The 15,057-nt window shown below is 40.2% G+C and overlaps 1 protein-coding gene across 1 annotated transcript in view; it reads right to left on the reverse strand.

Moving 5' to 3' along the window:
- LOC311134818 (mucin-5B-like) overlaps nt 1-15,057 on the reverse strand; it is a gene marked incomplete at both ends in the record, with an annotated part of 29,575 nt that overhangs the window by 927 nt on the left and 13,591 nt on the right. Inside the window, 13 exons of the mRNA XM_084168599.1 lie at nt 182-365; nt 3,207-3,383; nt 4,392-4,532; nt 4,773-4,901; nt 5,219-5,375; nt 8,341-8,580; nt 8,715-8,894; nt 9,869-9,976; nt 10,158-10,296; nt 10,406-10,557; nt 12,946-13,009; nt 13,412-13,563; nt 14,064-14,167. Of these exons, the coding sequence (XP_084024725.1) occupies nt 182-365; nt 3,207-3,383; nt 4,392-4,532; nt 4,773-4,901; nt 5,219-5,375; nt 8,341-8,580; nt 8,715-8,894; nt 9,869-9,976; nt 10,158-10,296; nt 10,406-10,557; nt 12,946-13,009; nt 13,412-13,563; nt 14,064-14,167 (1,927 nt within the window). The remainder of the gene's footprint in view (nt 1-181; nt 366-3,206; nt 3,384-4,391; nt 4,533-4,772; nt 4,902-5,218; nt 5,376-8,340; nt 8,581-8,714; nt 8,895-9,868; nt 9,977-10,157; nt 10,297-10,405; nt 10,558-12,945; nt 13,010-13,411; nt 13,564-14,063; nt 14,168-15,057) is intronic.

Genomic DNA, 15,057 nt, shown 5'->3' on the forward strand with positions numbered 1-15,057 from the left:
TGTTGGACTTTCTGTGGTGGTTGTTGTTGTTGTTGTTGTAGTAGTAGTAGTTGTTGTTGGTGTAGTGGTAGTGGGTGTTGTTGATTCTTCCTCTGTTACCTTTGTTGTTGTGGATGGGGTTGTTGTCTTAGTTGTGGTTGTTGGACTTTCTGTGGTGCTTGTTGTTGGGGTAGTTGTTGGCCTAGTGGTTGTTATTTCAGTGGTAGTAGGTGTTGTGGTCCTTTCTGAGGTGGTAGTTGTCTCATTCCCACAAACATCAACACAACATTTGACTCTGATTTCATAGTTGTAGCATATTGGTGGGATGCCTTGATCCTTGTTGCGGCATATCAGTCCAACCGAGGGATTGCATTCAACCTTTTGACCTAGGTCGGCCAAAGGAACATCAATGTTTTCTTTGGCTCTGCATTGTACTTCCTTGGGTTTACTGCAAATATCTATGGTTTCGAAATCTCCTCCTTCTGGTCCAATTGAAGGATAATGATTGTTAATCCAGTCTGACCATTCACAGATCAGGCAGTGTGGAGTAGAAGTGGGTGGAGTGGTTGGTGTTGAAGTAGGGGTTGTTGTGGGGGAAGGGGTTGTTGTTGTGGTTGTTGTTGGGGTAGTGGTAGGGGTTGTTGTGGGTGTTGTTGATTCTGGACCAGTTGTAATTTCCTTTGTTGTTGTGGATGGGGTTGTTGTCTTAGTTGTGGTTGTTGGACTTTCTGTGGTGCTTGTTGTTGGGGTAGTTGTTGGCCTAGTGGTTGTTTCCTCAGAGGTCGTCGTAGATGGGGTTGTTGTTGTGGTAGTAGTTGGGGTAGTGGTAGGGGTTGTTTTTGTTGTTGTTCTGGTAGGAGCGGGTGGAGTGGTTGTTGTTGAAGTTGGGGTTGTTGTGGGGGTAGTTGTAGTAGTTGTTGGGGTAGTGGTAGGGGTTGTTGTTGGGGCAGTGGTAGGAGTTGTTGTTGGGGTAGTGGTAGGGGTTGTGGTTGGGGTAGTGGTAGGAGTTGTTGTTGGGGTAGTGGTAGGGGTTGTTGTTGGGGTAGGGGTAGGGGTTGTTGTTGGGGTAGTGGTAGGGGTTGTGGTTTGGATAGTGGTATGAGTTGTTGTTGGGGTAGTGGTAGGGGTTGTGGTTGGGGTAGTGGTAGGAGTTGTGGTTGGGGTAGTGGTAGGAGTTGTTGTTGGGGTAATGGTAGGAGTATTTGTTGGGGTAGTGGTAGGGGTTGTGGTTGGGGTAGTGGTAGGAGTTGATGTTGGGGTAGTGGTAGGGGTTGTGGTTGGGGTAGGGGTTGTTGTTGGGGTAGTGGTAGGAGTTGTGTTTGGGGTAGTGGTAGGAGTTGTTGTTTGGGTAGTGGTAGTGGTTGTGGTTGGGGTAGTGGTAGGAGTTGTGGTTGGGGTAGTGGTAGGGGTTGTTGTTGGGGTAGTGGTAGGGGTTGTTGTTGAGGTAGTGGTAGGGGTTGTGGTTGGGGTAGTGGTAGGGGTTGTGGTTGGGGTAGTGGTAGGAGTTGTTGTTGGGGTAGTGGTAGGAGTTGTTGTTGGGGTAGTGGTAGTGGTAGTTGTTGTTGTTGGGGTAGTGGTAGGAGTTGTTGTTGTGGTAGTGGTAGTTGTTGTTGTTGGGGTAGTGGTAGGAGTTGTTGTTGTGGTAGTGGTAGTTGTTGTTGTTGGGGTAGTGGTAGGAGTTGTTGTTGGGGTAGTGGTAGGGGTTGTTGTTGGGGTAGTGGTAGGAGTTGTGGTTGGGGTAGTGGTAGGAGTTGTGGTTGGGGTTGATGTAGTAGTTCCTTCTGTCTGTATTGTCAAAGTTGAGATTAGCTTTTGAGTTTGATGTGCGGATGTGGGTGGTGAATCTGTGATGACAGTGAATCCTGTTGTTGTGGTAGGGGCTTTGGTGGTGGCTGTTGTCGTTTCCTCAGAGGTAGTCGTAGATGGGGTTGTTGTTGTGGTTGTTGTTGGGGTAGTGGTAGGGGTTGTGGTTGTTGTTGTTGTTGTGGTTGTTGTTGGGGTAGTGGTAGGGGTTGTGGTTGTTGTTGTGGTAGGGACTTTGGTGGTGGCTGTTGTCGTTTCCTCAGAGGTAGTCGTAGATGGGGTTGTTGTTGTGGTTGTTGTTGGGGTAGTGGTAGGAGTTGCTGTTGTTGTTGTTGTGGTAGGGGCTTTGGTGGTGGCTGTTGTCGTTTCCTCAGAGGTAGTCGTAGATGGGGTTGTTGTTGGGGTAGTTGTTGGGGTAGTGGTAGGGGTTGTGGTAGGGGTTGTTGTTGTTGTTGTTGTGGTTGTTGTAGTGGTAGGGGTTGTGGTTGTTGTTGTGGTAGGGGCTTTGGTGGTGGCTGTTGTTGTTTCCTCAGAGGTATTCGTAGATGGGGTTGTTGTTGTGGTAGTAGTTGGGGTAGTGGTAGTAATTTCTTCTGTTGTTTCTCTTGTTGTGGAATATGTTGTTGACTTAGTTGTTGTTGGACTTTCTGTGGTGGTTGTTGTTGTTGTGGTTGCAGTAGTAGTAGTTGTTGTTGTTGGTGTAGTGGTTGTTGTGGGTGTTGTTGATTCTGGACCAGTTGTAAATTCCTCTGTTACTGTTGTTGTTGTGGATGGGGTTGTTGTCTTAGTTGTGGTTGTTGGACTTTCTGTGGTGCTTGTTGTTGGGGTAGTTGTTGGCCTAGTGGTTGTTATTTCAGTGGTAGTAGGTGTTGTGGTCCTTTCTGAGGTGGTAGTTGTCTCATTCCCACAAACATCAACACAACATTTGACTCTGATTTCATAGTTGTAGCATATTGGTGGGATGCCTTGATCCTTGTTGCGGCATATCAGTCCAACCGAGGGATTGCATTCAACCTTTTGACCTAGGTCGGCCAAAGGAACATCAATGTTTTCTTTGGCTCTGCATTGTACTTCCTTGGGTTCACTGCAAATATCTGTGGTTTCGAAATCTCCTCCTTCTGGTCCAATTGAAGGATAATGATTGTTAATCCAGTCTGACCATTCACAGATCAGGCAGTGTGGAGTAGTAGTGGGTGGAGTGGTTGGTGTTGAAGTAGGGGTTGTTGTGGGGGTAGTGGTAGGTTTTGTTGTTGAGGTAGTGGTAGGAGTTGTTGTTGGGGTAGTGGTAGGAGTTGTTGTTGGGTTAGTGGTAGGAGTTGTTGTTGGGTTAGTGGTAGGAGTTGTTGTTTGGGCAGTGGTAGGAGTTGCGAAAACAAATACTGTTGTGGTCGGTGCTTGGGTGGATATATGTGTTGTTGTAACACTTGGTGTAGTTGTTGGAGTTGTGGTGATGATATCATTTGGTGGGCAGGGTTCCATAATCCGGACAATGGTTCCGTTGGTTTTGCAGATGGCAGTAATACAGGTCCCATCACCGTCAGTTGTGTTATATACGATAGCTTCATACGGGTATGTGCTGCCGTTGTATATACAATGGCAAGCTGCAATATGATTTTCACAGTGAACAAGTTATTATCATGTAATCATCTTGTCATGTTACCTTCTTGGTAATGTAGGCTAATGTTTCAGTTTGTAACAGTTTTCCTTACCTTCGATATCATAGCTGCAATTGGCCTTAGTTGATGAGCAAAGACTTGAAAAAGAAAGCAGGGGGTTTTAGTACCTTTGAAAGTCGAATAAGATGTTATTTGTTATGATTTGAAAGCACTGTTATATGTTATATTCACAATAAGGTATTAACAGGTCAGATCCCAATAAGGTATTAACAGGTCAGATCCCAATAAGGTATTAACAGGTCAAATCCCAATAAGGTATTAACAGGTCAAATCCCAATAAGGTATTAACAGGTCAAATCCCAATAAGGTATTAACAGGTCAAATCCCAATAAGGTATTAACAGGTCTAATCCCAATAAGGTATTAACAGGTCAAATCCCAACAAGGTATTAACAGGTCAAATCCCAATAAGGTATTAACAGGTCAAATCCCAATAAGGTATTAACAGGTCAAATCCCAATAAGGTATTAACAGGTCAAATCCCAATAAGGTACTAACAGGTCAAATCCCAATAAGGTATTAACAGGTCAAATCCCAATAAGGTATTAACAGGTCAAATCCCAATAAGGTATTAACAGGTCAGATCCCAATAAGGTATTAACAGGTCAAATCCCAATAAGGTATTAACAGGTCAAATCCCAATAAGGTATTAACAGGTCAAATCCCAATAAGGTATTAACAGGTCAATTCCCAATAAGGTATTAACAGGTCAAATCCCAATAAGATATTAACAGGTCAAATCCCAATCTTTGAAAAGCTAAATCAGTTGAATGGTAGGAAAACGTCTTTGTAGGGGGACCATTGACATCGCCTTATCTCACCAGAAATATAGGCTACCTTAAGGATTATACCAACCATGTTAAATACTATGTAATGTAAATACAGTATCTATGTATATGTCAAAATGCTGATATAAAAACATACCATCTCTGACAGTTCTCCTTGGAAGGTATAACGTCATCCTCGTTGTAATGTGTTCCATTTCCATCGTAGCAACCACACTGCGTGATAGGGACACACTTCATGGTACTTTCTTCTAAATAAGGCTGGTCCGGAGGACATTTTGGATAGCAACCTTTAAAATAAACAGTCAATTTAATCCAGGACACCTGCACATATTAGATCATGCTCATGGTATCTAGTTCTAGCACCAAAGCTGGATATGATATTTAAATATTTGTATTTAGTTTTTCAGTATAGATAGACAAGGGAGGGAGAGTCATTACATATTTTATACTGTACATTTGTTTTACAACTTGGCATGTAATATGGTCTAAATCAAAGGCCCAAGCTGTTATGAAGGGGTGTTAGTTACCTTCCAGTGCAGGGATCTGACTGGAGCACGTTCCTGAGGGATTCCTGCAGGTCTTCATACAGGGGTCTCCACACGGCTGATAATGCCACTCACACTCACCAATAGGGTTGTAGAAATCACAGAACACAGCTGGGGAAATTAAAACATGTCACCAATAGGGTTGTAGAAATCACAGAACACAGCTGGGGAAATAAAAACATGTCACCAATAGGGTTGTAGAAATCACAGAACACAGCTGGGGAAATTAAAACATGTCACCAATAGGGTTGTAGAAATCACAGAACACAGCTGGGGAAATTAAAACATGTTACATTTTAACCAGGGTCCCAAAAGAGGAATGATTAAACAGTTACACATACAAATCACAAATCAGTATTTCGCCCCAATAGCAAAAACAATCCCACCTATCCATAAATCAATTGTCCCACTCAAAGCAAATGACTCACGGCAGATATCTGGTGTTCTCCACCTGATACAAGCCCCTGCCTCGTTGCAGGCCTGGGCGTAGGCTGCTACAGCAGTACAGAAACATTCGCAGTCTCCCCCAGTGTCACAGGCACACGAGTCCCTCACACAGGCATCATGGAATGGGGTGGGGTCCACCTTTTAGGAAGATGCATTTAGCCATCATTTATTTATTCAATGCATTGCCTTGCTTGTTAAACAGACTACAGATGAACTCCTGATGATGATGATGATGATGATTGGGTTTGGATGGTTGACTTTATGTTTTTGTTCTCTGTTTATTGCTACTTTTATTGTTGGCTGTTGTCTTTTTTGGTGACTGTGTGTACATTCACATTCACATGATTATTGACAAACCAATTTTATTAGAAAGATTCCCATGTACCATCATGCAACTTTGCTTGTCATTGTGTACCTTTTAGAAAACCAGTAAGCCCAAGACTTGTGCTACAGAATTATCGGTTGTTATAATTTCCACCATATGGTTTTATTATGACCTTGAGACTGTGAGGTCTATGAACTCTCGTTGAAGCATTAACCATATTGATCCTGAGGCTGTGAGGTCTATGAACTCTCGTTGAAGCATTAACCATATTGACCCTGAGCCTGTGAAGTCTATGAACTCTTGTTGAAGCATTAACTACAGTGAGGGAAAAAAGTATTTGATCCCCTGCTGATTTTGTACGTTTGCCCACTAACAAAGAAATGATCAGTCTATAATTTTAATGGTAGGTTTATTTGAACAGTGAGAGACAGAATAACAACAAAAAAATCCAGAAAGACGCATGTCAAAAATGTTATAAATTGATTGGCATTTTAATGAGGGAAATAAGTATTTGACCCCTCTCAATCAGAAAGATTTCTGGCTCCCAGGTGTCTTTTATACAGGTAACGAGCTGAGATTAGGAGCACACTCTTAAAGGGAGTGCTCATAATCTCAGTTTGTTACCTGTATAAAAGACACCTGTCCACAGAACCAATCAATCAATCAGATTCCAAACTCTCCACCATAGCCAAGACCAAAGAGCTCTCCAAGGATGTCAGTGACAATATTGTAGACCTACACAAGGCTGGAATGGGCTACAAGACCATCGCCAAGCAGCTTGGTGAGAAGTTGACAACAGTTGGTGCGATTATTCGTAATTTGGAAGAAACACAAAAGTACTGTCAATCTCACTCGGCCTGGGGCTCCATGCAAGATCTCACCTTGTGGAGTTGCAATGATCATGAGAACTGTGAGGAATCAGCCCAGAACTACACGTGAGGATCTTGTCAATGATCTCAAGGCAGCTGGGACCATAGTCACCAAGAAAACCATTGGTAACGCACTACAACGTGAAGGACTGAAATCCTGCAGCGCCCGCAAGGTCCCCCTGCTCAAGAAAGCACATATACAGGCCAGTCTGAAGTTTGCCAATGAACATCTGAATGATTCAGAGGAGAACTGGGTGAAAGTGTTGTGGTCAGATGAGACCAAAATCGAGCTCTTTGGCATCAACTCAACTCGCCGTGTTTGGAGGAGGAGGAATGCTACCTATGACCCCAAGAACACCATCCCCACCGTCAAACATGGAGTTGGAAACATTATGCTTTGGGGGTGTTTTTCTGATAAGGGGACAGGACAACTTCACAGCATCAAAGGGACGATGGACGGGGCCATGTACCGTCAAATCTTGGGTGAGAACCACCTTCCCTCAGCCAGGGCATTGAAAATGGGTCGTGATGGGTATTCCAGCATGACAATGACCCAAAACACATGGCCAAGGCAACAAAGGATTGGCTCCAGAAGAAGCACATTAAGGTCCTGGAGTGGCTTAGCCAGTCTCTAGACCTTAATCCCATAGAAAATCTGTGGAGGGAGCTGAAGGTTCGAGTTGCCAAACGTCAGCCTCGAAACCTTAATGACTTGGAGAAGATCTGCAAAGAGGAGTGGGACAAAATCCCTCCTGAGATGTGTGCAAACCTGGTGGCCAACTACAAGAAACGTCTGATCTCTGTGATTGCCAACAAGGGTTTTGCCACCAAGTACTAAGTCATGTTTTGCAGAGGGGTCAAATACTTATTTCCCTCATTAAAATGCGAATCAATTTATAACATTTTTAACATGCGTTTTTCTGGATTTTTTTGTTGTTATTCTGTCTCTCACTGTTCAAATAAACCTACCATTAAAATGATAGACTGATCATGTCTTTGTCAGTGGGCAAACGTACATAATCAGCAGGGGATCAAATACTTTTTTCCCTCACTGTATATTCTTGTACTTATGCACTGTCACTATGGCTGCGTTTACACAGGCAGTCTAATTCAGATATTTTACCAATCATTTGTATATCTGATACCTATCTGATCTTGTCCTTAATGTGTAAACGGCAACAACAAAAAAACATGGAATCTGATCTTTTGAGCTCTGATTTATACCACTTCCATATGTGGATCTCAACCCTGATTCAAACCCGATTCTCCATGCGACCTGCTCAGATCTGATGTTTTTTCTCCAAAGTTGGGGTTTTGCACTTGACTTTCCATTACCATGACAACCACCCCAAAATGTAAAGGACAGGAAATGAGCATTGCATCTTTGTGCTAAAGATATCTGTTATGTGCCATCAAAAATAAGGGGTTAAATATGTGTCCAAAACCCCAAAAATATTTCCTGAGCTTTCTTGTATCTCCTAGATATAGGACAGACACTTCAAAACTTAATTCCTTATTATTTATTTTTTGACTGTATTTTTTTGCCATTTATGAAAGTGTTATTCAATGTGTTTCTATGGGCTACAGTAGTAAAGGCCAAATTCAATATTTTGTCAAATATTTTGTATATATATCTTTTTGAAACCTAAAGGGGTCCTAAAATTCTAAATCAAATAGCTAAATGATCAATGGTATGACCATCTTAAAACAATTCCATATGTAACCCCCCCCAGAATGTATCTGCTGTACTCTCTATTGTATGTATAGGTTATGCAAATGAACGTCTCTATATCTGTGTCTTTTTGTCTTTGTTTATTTGAGCTGCGCTACGTCAACTTCCTAACAACTTTGGTTGGTATGGCAATAAAGTGTTGAATCTATCTTGACTAGTATCTGCTGTTTACTGTACCTCTGAGTGGCAGGCTGCGAATACATTACTGGTGATGATGCTGCAACGTTTCAGAGACCAGGACTCCCTGTATGATCTTAAAGCGCATGGGTTCTTTATGACATCAGCGTTGGGGCAACTAGTTGACACTTTCCAGCTGTTCCCAAACTCCAGAGCGTCAACAACCACTTCCTGGTTTCTGGACGTGAAGTCGTTCTTTCCATTACCGTCGTAGTTTCCACACAGACCACACACTTGGCCCTGGAAGGAGAGAACATGGTTAATAAAACATCACATGTTTAATTATGAGTACACTCCCCTATTCCCTTTGATCAATTGCTAAACAAATATACAGTGCAGTCACTGGTTGAATATGTCCTATTCTAGTCACTCACCTGGAAAGTAGAGCTGAGTTTGATAAACAGGCTATTCTTCTTATCCCACATGAGGATCAGGCCATTTTCAGCCTCAACAACAACATACAGACCGATAGAGTGGACCTGGTATGGCACGTCTACCCCATTCTCTTGTTTGATCACTTTTACAGATTTATCTGCCAGTATGATCTCATTGTTCTGAAAGAAAGAAACAGAATGTGTTCATTGCTAATGTAAGATGTGGTGAATTATTATTAATGAACTGTAGAGTTTAATGGACTATGAGGTAGAACTGGGTTAATCAAGAGCGTAAAGTTAGAATTATTTGTTACTGGGCCAGGAATTGTATTGGGTCATTTAATTTCACTGTGTGGGTGAGTAGAGAGGGAACCTGCCCTAGGGTCAGATTGCTTGCTCTTACTTAGATCCATGGTTGTCTTATCATATCAAAGACTGAAACTGGCTTGGGCCATTTGTTTTAGTCTTCAAACACAGTGAAAAGAGCCAGGGTTGAACAGAGTTTAAACTAAACATTAGTGTTTTTTTTTGCAAGATAGGGATTGATTGAGTGTAGTACTCTGCACTTAATGAAAGTTGAGTTTAGCCGCTCTCAGAGACAAAGGAAGTGGGCGGAGCAATAAAAGAGCAGGAAAACTGAAGAGGACTATATAAGATGGAGGGAGACCGTAAGGGGGGGTGCCACTCTGCAGACTGGTATCGGCTTTGTTGAAATTTTAATAAAGTCATTTCTTGATGCAACAAAAACTCTGTAAGACCTTATTTGTAATAAAGTATAGTGGTTATTTTCCACAACAAAGACTAGTAGACAGGGTTACACTGTCCAGGGTTACACTATCCAGGTTTTATACTAACCAGGGTTACAATGTGGTGGTGCTGGGTTTTACACTACCCAGTTTGTACACAGATACAACATGTCGATTTTAAATTCTAATGTACAAATACATATGGGGGTTTTGTGCTGCTATCAATTCTGCTCGAAGACAATTCTAAGCAGGCACTCTGTCAGTCAATCTAGCCTGCTAGCAAAACGCATAGACTTCAGCATGCAATTACATTCGCTGCCACCGCCGTCGACATTGTGCCAAATGTCCGGACTTGTCTATTGCACCTTTAATGCATTTATGAAGCCGTTTATGAACAGCGGTTCCTACCCCCAAGAAGAGCTTGATGGCCTTGGAACAGGTGGTGCCAGTGGTTCCACAGGGAATGTTCTCCGTGATCACTCTAAAGGTACCGTTTGGATTGTTGCTGCAGTAATCCTGCAGGATGTATTAAAACACAGAATCAGAAAACCTTTACCGCCAAGTTATTATCATTACTTTATATTGATCAATAATTAGAAAATATGTGGACCGTACATAAAGTAGGGTTTTTATTAAAATACAAAATCAAATCAAAGTATTGTTCCTTAATCATAAATGCTAATGAGTATTGCCCTACCTGAGTAAGAGTGTATTCACAATCTCCATTGAAAGTGAACCTTTCCTCATCAAAAGTGATGAAATGCCCATCCCCATATATGGCACACATCCCATCACACTGGATATTGGTACAAAGCCATTTCCTCCCTTTGCAAGTGCTACAGTGATGCAAACATGATCACATGTCAAGATTTTAGAGGGAAACATTTGACACTTGTATTTGAAAATATCCAAAAGAGGAAGAGGAGGGGCAGAAGTCGATGTTACCAGATATTGCAGTCTACTTTGAGTGTCTGTCCAGGTTGGTAGTAGACTCCATTGTGAGAACAGGGACATAGGTCCTCCTCGATGCATCCTCCATTTCCATCAGACAGCAGACCAGCAGGACAAACACAGCCTGATACACAGTCTGCACTGATCTGGAACACACAATGAAATGACATGAAATAGGGAAGGACTGATATTTAAGTTGACAGTGTGCCTGTATGTCACTGGGAATGACATGTGGGCATTATTTGTCAAATGGATCAAGTGTTTGAAAGGACTTTTAAAGATGATCTCCTTGATGTTCATGGAGATCAGGTTCTCTGTAAACGTTACAGATGTCTGCTCAAACAGAAACCTTCTAAAAAGTCAATCTCAGTGCACCATCGGAGGATGTCGTTTGGATCCTGGGCCTAGCTATGTCTAAGGTTATAAATAATTTGATCAATCTGAGACTGTGGTAACATAACATTGTCCTTGTATGTTTTTATTAAAATGTGTTGTAAGGCATATTTTTATTAAAACGTGTTGTAAGGCATGTTTTTATTAAACGTGTTGTAAGGTGTGTTTTTATTAAAACGTGTTGTAAGGCATGTTTTTATTAAAACGTGTTGTAAACCATGTTTTTAGTAAAATGTGTTGTAAGGCATGTTTTTATTAAACGTGTTGTAAGGCATGTATTTATTCAAATGTGTTGTATCAAACGTGTTGTAAGGCATGTTTTTATTAAACGTGATGTAAGGCATGTTTTTATGAAACGTGTTGTAAGGCATGTTTTTATTAAAACGTGTTGTAAGGCATGTTTTTATTAAACGTGTTGTAAGGCATGTTTTTATTAAAACGTATTGTAAGTAATGTTTTTATTAAACGTGTTGTAAGGCATGTTTTTATTAAAACGTGTTGTAAGTCATGTTTTTATTAAACGTGTTGTAAGTCATGTTTTTATTAAACGTGTTGTAAGGCATGTTTTTATTAAACGTGTTGTAAGGCATGTTTTTATTAAATGTGTTGTAAGGCATGTTTTTATTAAACGTGTTGTAAGTCATGTTTTTATTAAACGTGTTGTAAGGCATGTTTTTATTAAAACGTGTTGTAAGGCATGTTTTTATTAAACGTGTTGTAAGTCATGTTTTTATTAAACATTTTGTAAGGCATGTTTTTATTCAAACATGTTGTAAGGCATGTTTTTAATAAAACGTGTTGTAAAGCATGTTTTTATTAAAATGTGTTGTAAACCATGTTTTTATTAAAATGTGTTGTAAGGCATGTTTTTATTAAACGTGTTGTAAGGCATGTATTTATTCAAATGTGTTGTATCAAACGTGTTGTAAGGCATGTTTTTATTAAACGTGATGTAAGGCATGTTTTTATGAAACGTGTTGTAAGGCATGTTTTTATTAAAACGTATTGTAAGGCATGTTTTTATTAAACATGTTGTAAGGCATGTTTTTATTAAAACGTATTGTAAGTCATGTTTTTATTAAACGTGTTGTAAGGCATGTTTTTATTAAAACGTATTGTAAGTCATGTTTTTATTAAACGTGTTGTAAGGCATGTTTTTATTAAAACGTGTTGTAAGTCATGTTTTTATTAAACGTGTTGTAAGGCATGTTTTTATTCAACGTGTTGTAAGGCATGTTTTTATTAAAACGTATTGTAAGTCATGTTTTTATTAAACGTGTTGTAAGGCATGTTTTTATTAAAACGTATTGTAAGTCATGTTTTTATTAAACGTGTTGTAAGGCATGTTTTTATTAAAACGTGTTGTAAGTCATGTTTTTATTAAACGTGTTGTAAGTCATGTTTTTATTCAACGTGTTGTAAGTCATGTTTTTATTAAACGTGTTGTAAGGCATGTTTTTATTAAAACGTATTGTAAGTCATGTTTTTATTAAACGTGTTGTAAGGCATGTTTTTATTAAAACGTATTGTAAGTCATGTTTTTATTAAACGTGTTGTAAGGCATGTTTTTATTAAAACGTGTTGTAAGTCATGTTTTTATTAAACGTGTTGTAAGGCATGTTTTTATTCAACGTGTTGTAAGGCATGTTTTTATTAAAACGTATTGTAAGTCATGTTTTTATTAAACGTGTTGTAAGGCATGTTTTTATTAAAACGTATTGTAAGTCATGTTTTTATTAAACGTGTTGTAAGGCATGTTTTTATTAAAACGTGTTGTAAGTCATGTTTTTATTAAACGTGTTGTAAGTCATGTTTTTATTCAACGTGTTGTAAGTCATGTTTTTATTAAACGTGTTGTAAGGCATGTTTTTATTAAAACGTATTGTAAGTCATGTTTTTATTAAACGTGTTGTAAGGCATGTTTTTATTAAAACGTATTGTAAGTCATGTTTTTATTAAACGTGTTGTAAGGCAGTGTTGTAAGGCGTGTTTTTATTAAACGTGTTGTAAGTCATGTTTTTATTAAACGTGTTGTAAGGCATGTTTTTATTAAACGTGTTGTAAGGCATGTTTTTATTAAACGTGTTGTAAGGCATGTTTTTATTAAACATGTTGTAAGGCATGTCCCATTGTAGACTTACACATTGACTGTCTAGTGTTTGACAGCTCTTCTGGCACTCTGAGCCCTTGGCTCCGGGCCCTGCACTGGAGCAGTTGAAGAAACCCATTGGTTCTTCACAGGCTGTAGGGACCAAAAGTAGGCTTTATAGGTTAGTAGGGACTCAACTTCCTTGGTCATGACTCGACTATAGAGTCTTGGTTGTGAAGTGATTTGCTGTATTTGGCAAATAAAGATGTGTTTCCGAATTTCGTCGTACTCACATGAATGTTTTTGTTCTCCAACACAGCTTAATTTCCCATGTCTGCATGAGCTGGTGGTTAAGAGGGGTACAAGAGGAGGGGGTTAAGCATGGTTTAGCATGCCTCTTGCAGTAAACCAAGACTTGAGAAGAAGACAGTCGATTTCTAAATATTTGAATAGAGCCACGACAAAGAAGACCATCTGATTTTCTGAGATTTTCTTTCACATGCCAAGCAAGTCCTCACCAAGTAGCCCCATAGATCCTGGTGGCCTCTCCAGGGGGTACTACCGTGGCTCCATAGTAGCAGGAGCAGAGTGAGGCAGGGACACAGTCTCCCTGGTCATTCAGGTAGGTTCCCTCTGCACAGCCACAGCCATCCACAGGCACATGGTCTAACTGTTCAATTCAATTAAAAAACGTTATTTTATCCCTGAGGGGAAATTACTTTGGGCACGTCTGCAACTACAACAACAACATACACAACAACAACAAGACATCAAGAACAACAATAAGACAACAACAGGACAACAACAACATACACAACAACAGCAAGACAACAACATACACAACAACAACAACAAGACAACACACACAACAACCAGACAACAACAACAACAACAACATACACAACAACAACAAGACAACAACAACAAGACCACAACAAAGACAACAACAACAACAACAACATAAACAACAACAAGACATCAAGAACAATAAGACAACAACAACATACACAACTACAAGACAACAACAACATACAGAACAACAACAACAACAGGACAACAATGAGAAAACAACAACAACAATCTTAGACACCAAGACATTAATAAAATGAATAATAATAATAATATGAAATAAATAAAAGTGATAGAAATGAGATGTCCATGTGAATGTACCTGGCAGGTAAAGTCTGGCTGGCTCAGTGAACGACAGGTGCGGTCACAGCTGGTCATGGTGTAGTCATAGACCATTGTGTCGGGGCAGAGAGAGGTGTACTTCCCTGTGGAAACAGTATGGTGATTCAACATTTCATTATATGTTTTGGGGTATTTCTTTTATTTTGTTTTAAAATAAGAGGGTAAACCCTGAACACTGTGGGTAATTAGGAGGGGAAACCCTGAACACAGTGGGTTAATATAAAGGGGAAACCCTGAACACAGTGGGTTAATATAAAGGGAAACCCTGAACACAGTGGGTTAATATAAAGGGGAAACCCTGAACACAGTGGGTTAATATAAGGGGAAACCCTGAACACAGTGGGTTAATAGGAGGGGAAACCCTGAACACTGTGGGTAAATAGGAGGGGAAACCTTGAACACTGTGGGTAAATAGGAGGGGAAACCCTGAACACAGTGGGTTAATATAAAGGGGAAACCCTGAACACAGTGGGTTAATATAAGGGGAAACCCTGAACACAGTGGGTTAATATAAAGGGGAAACCCTGAACACAGTGGGTTAATATAAGGGGAAACCCTGAACACAGTGGGTTAATATAAAGGGGAAACCCTGAACACAGTGGGTTAATATAAAGGGGAAACCCTGAACACAGTGGGTTAATATAAAGGGGAAACCCTGAACACAGTGGGTTAATATAAAGGGGAAACCCTGAACACAGTGGGTTAATATAAAGGGAAACCCTGAACACAGTGGGTTAATATAAGGGGAAACCCTGAACACAGTGGGTTAATATAAAGGGAAACCCTGAACACAGTGGGTTAATATAAGGGGAAACCCTGAACACAGTGGGTTAATATAAAGGGAAACCATGAACACAGTGGGTTAATATAAAGGGAAACCCTGAACACAGTGGGTTAATATAAGGGGAAACCCTGAACACAGTGGGTTAATATAAAGGGAAACCCTGAACACAGTGGGTTAATATAAGGGGAA

The sequence above is a fragment of the Coregonus lavaretus genome (genome assembly GCF_964263955.1).
Source record: "Coregonus lavaretus genome assembly, chromosome: 9".
Classification (NCBI taxonomy): domain Eukaryota; kingdom Metazoa; phylum Chordata; class Actinopteri; order Salmoniformes; family Salmonidae; genus Coregonus; species Coregonus lavaretus.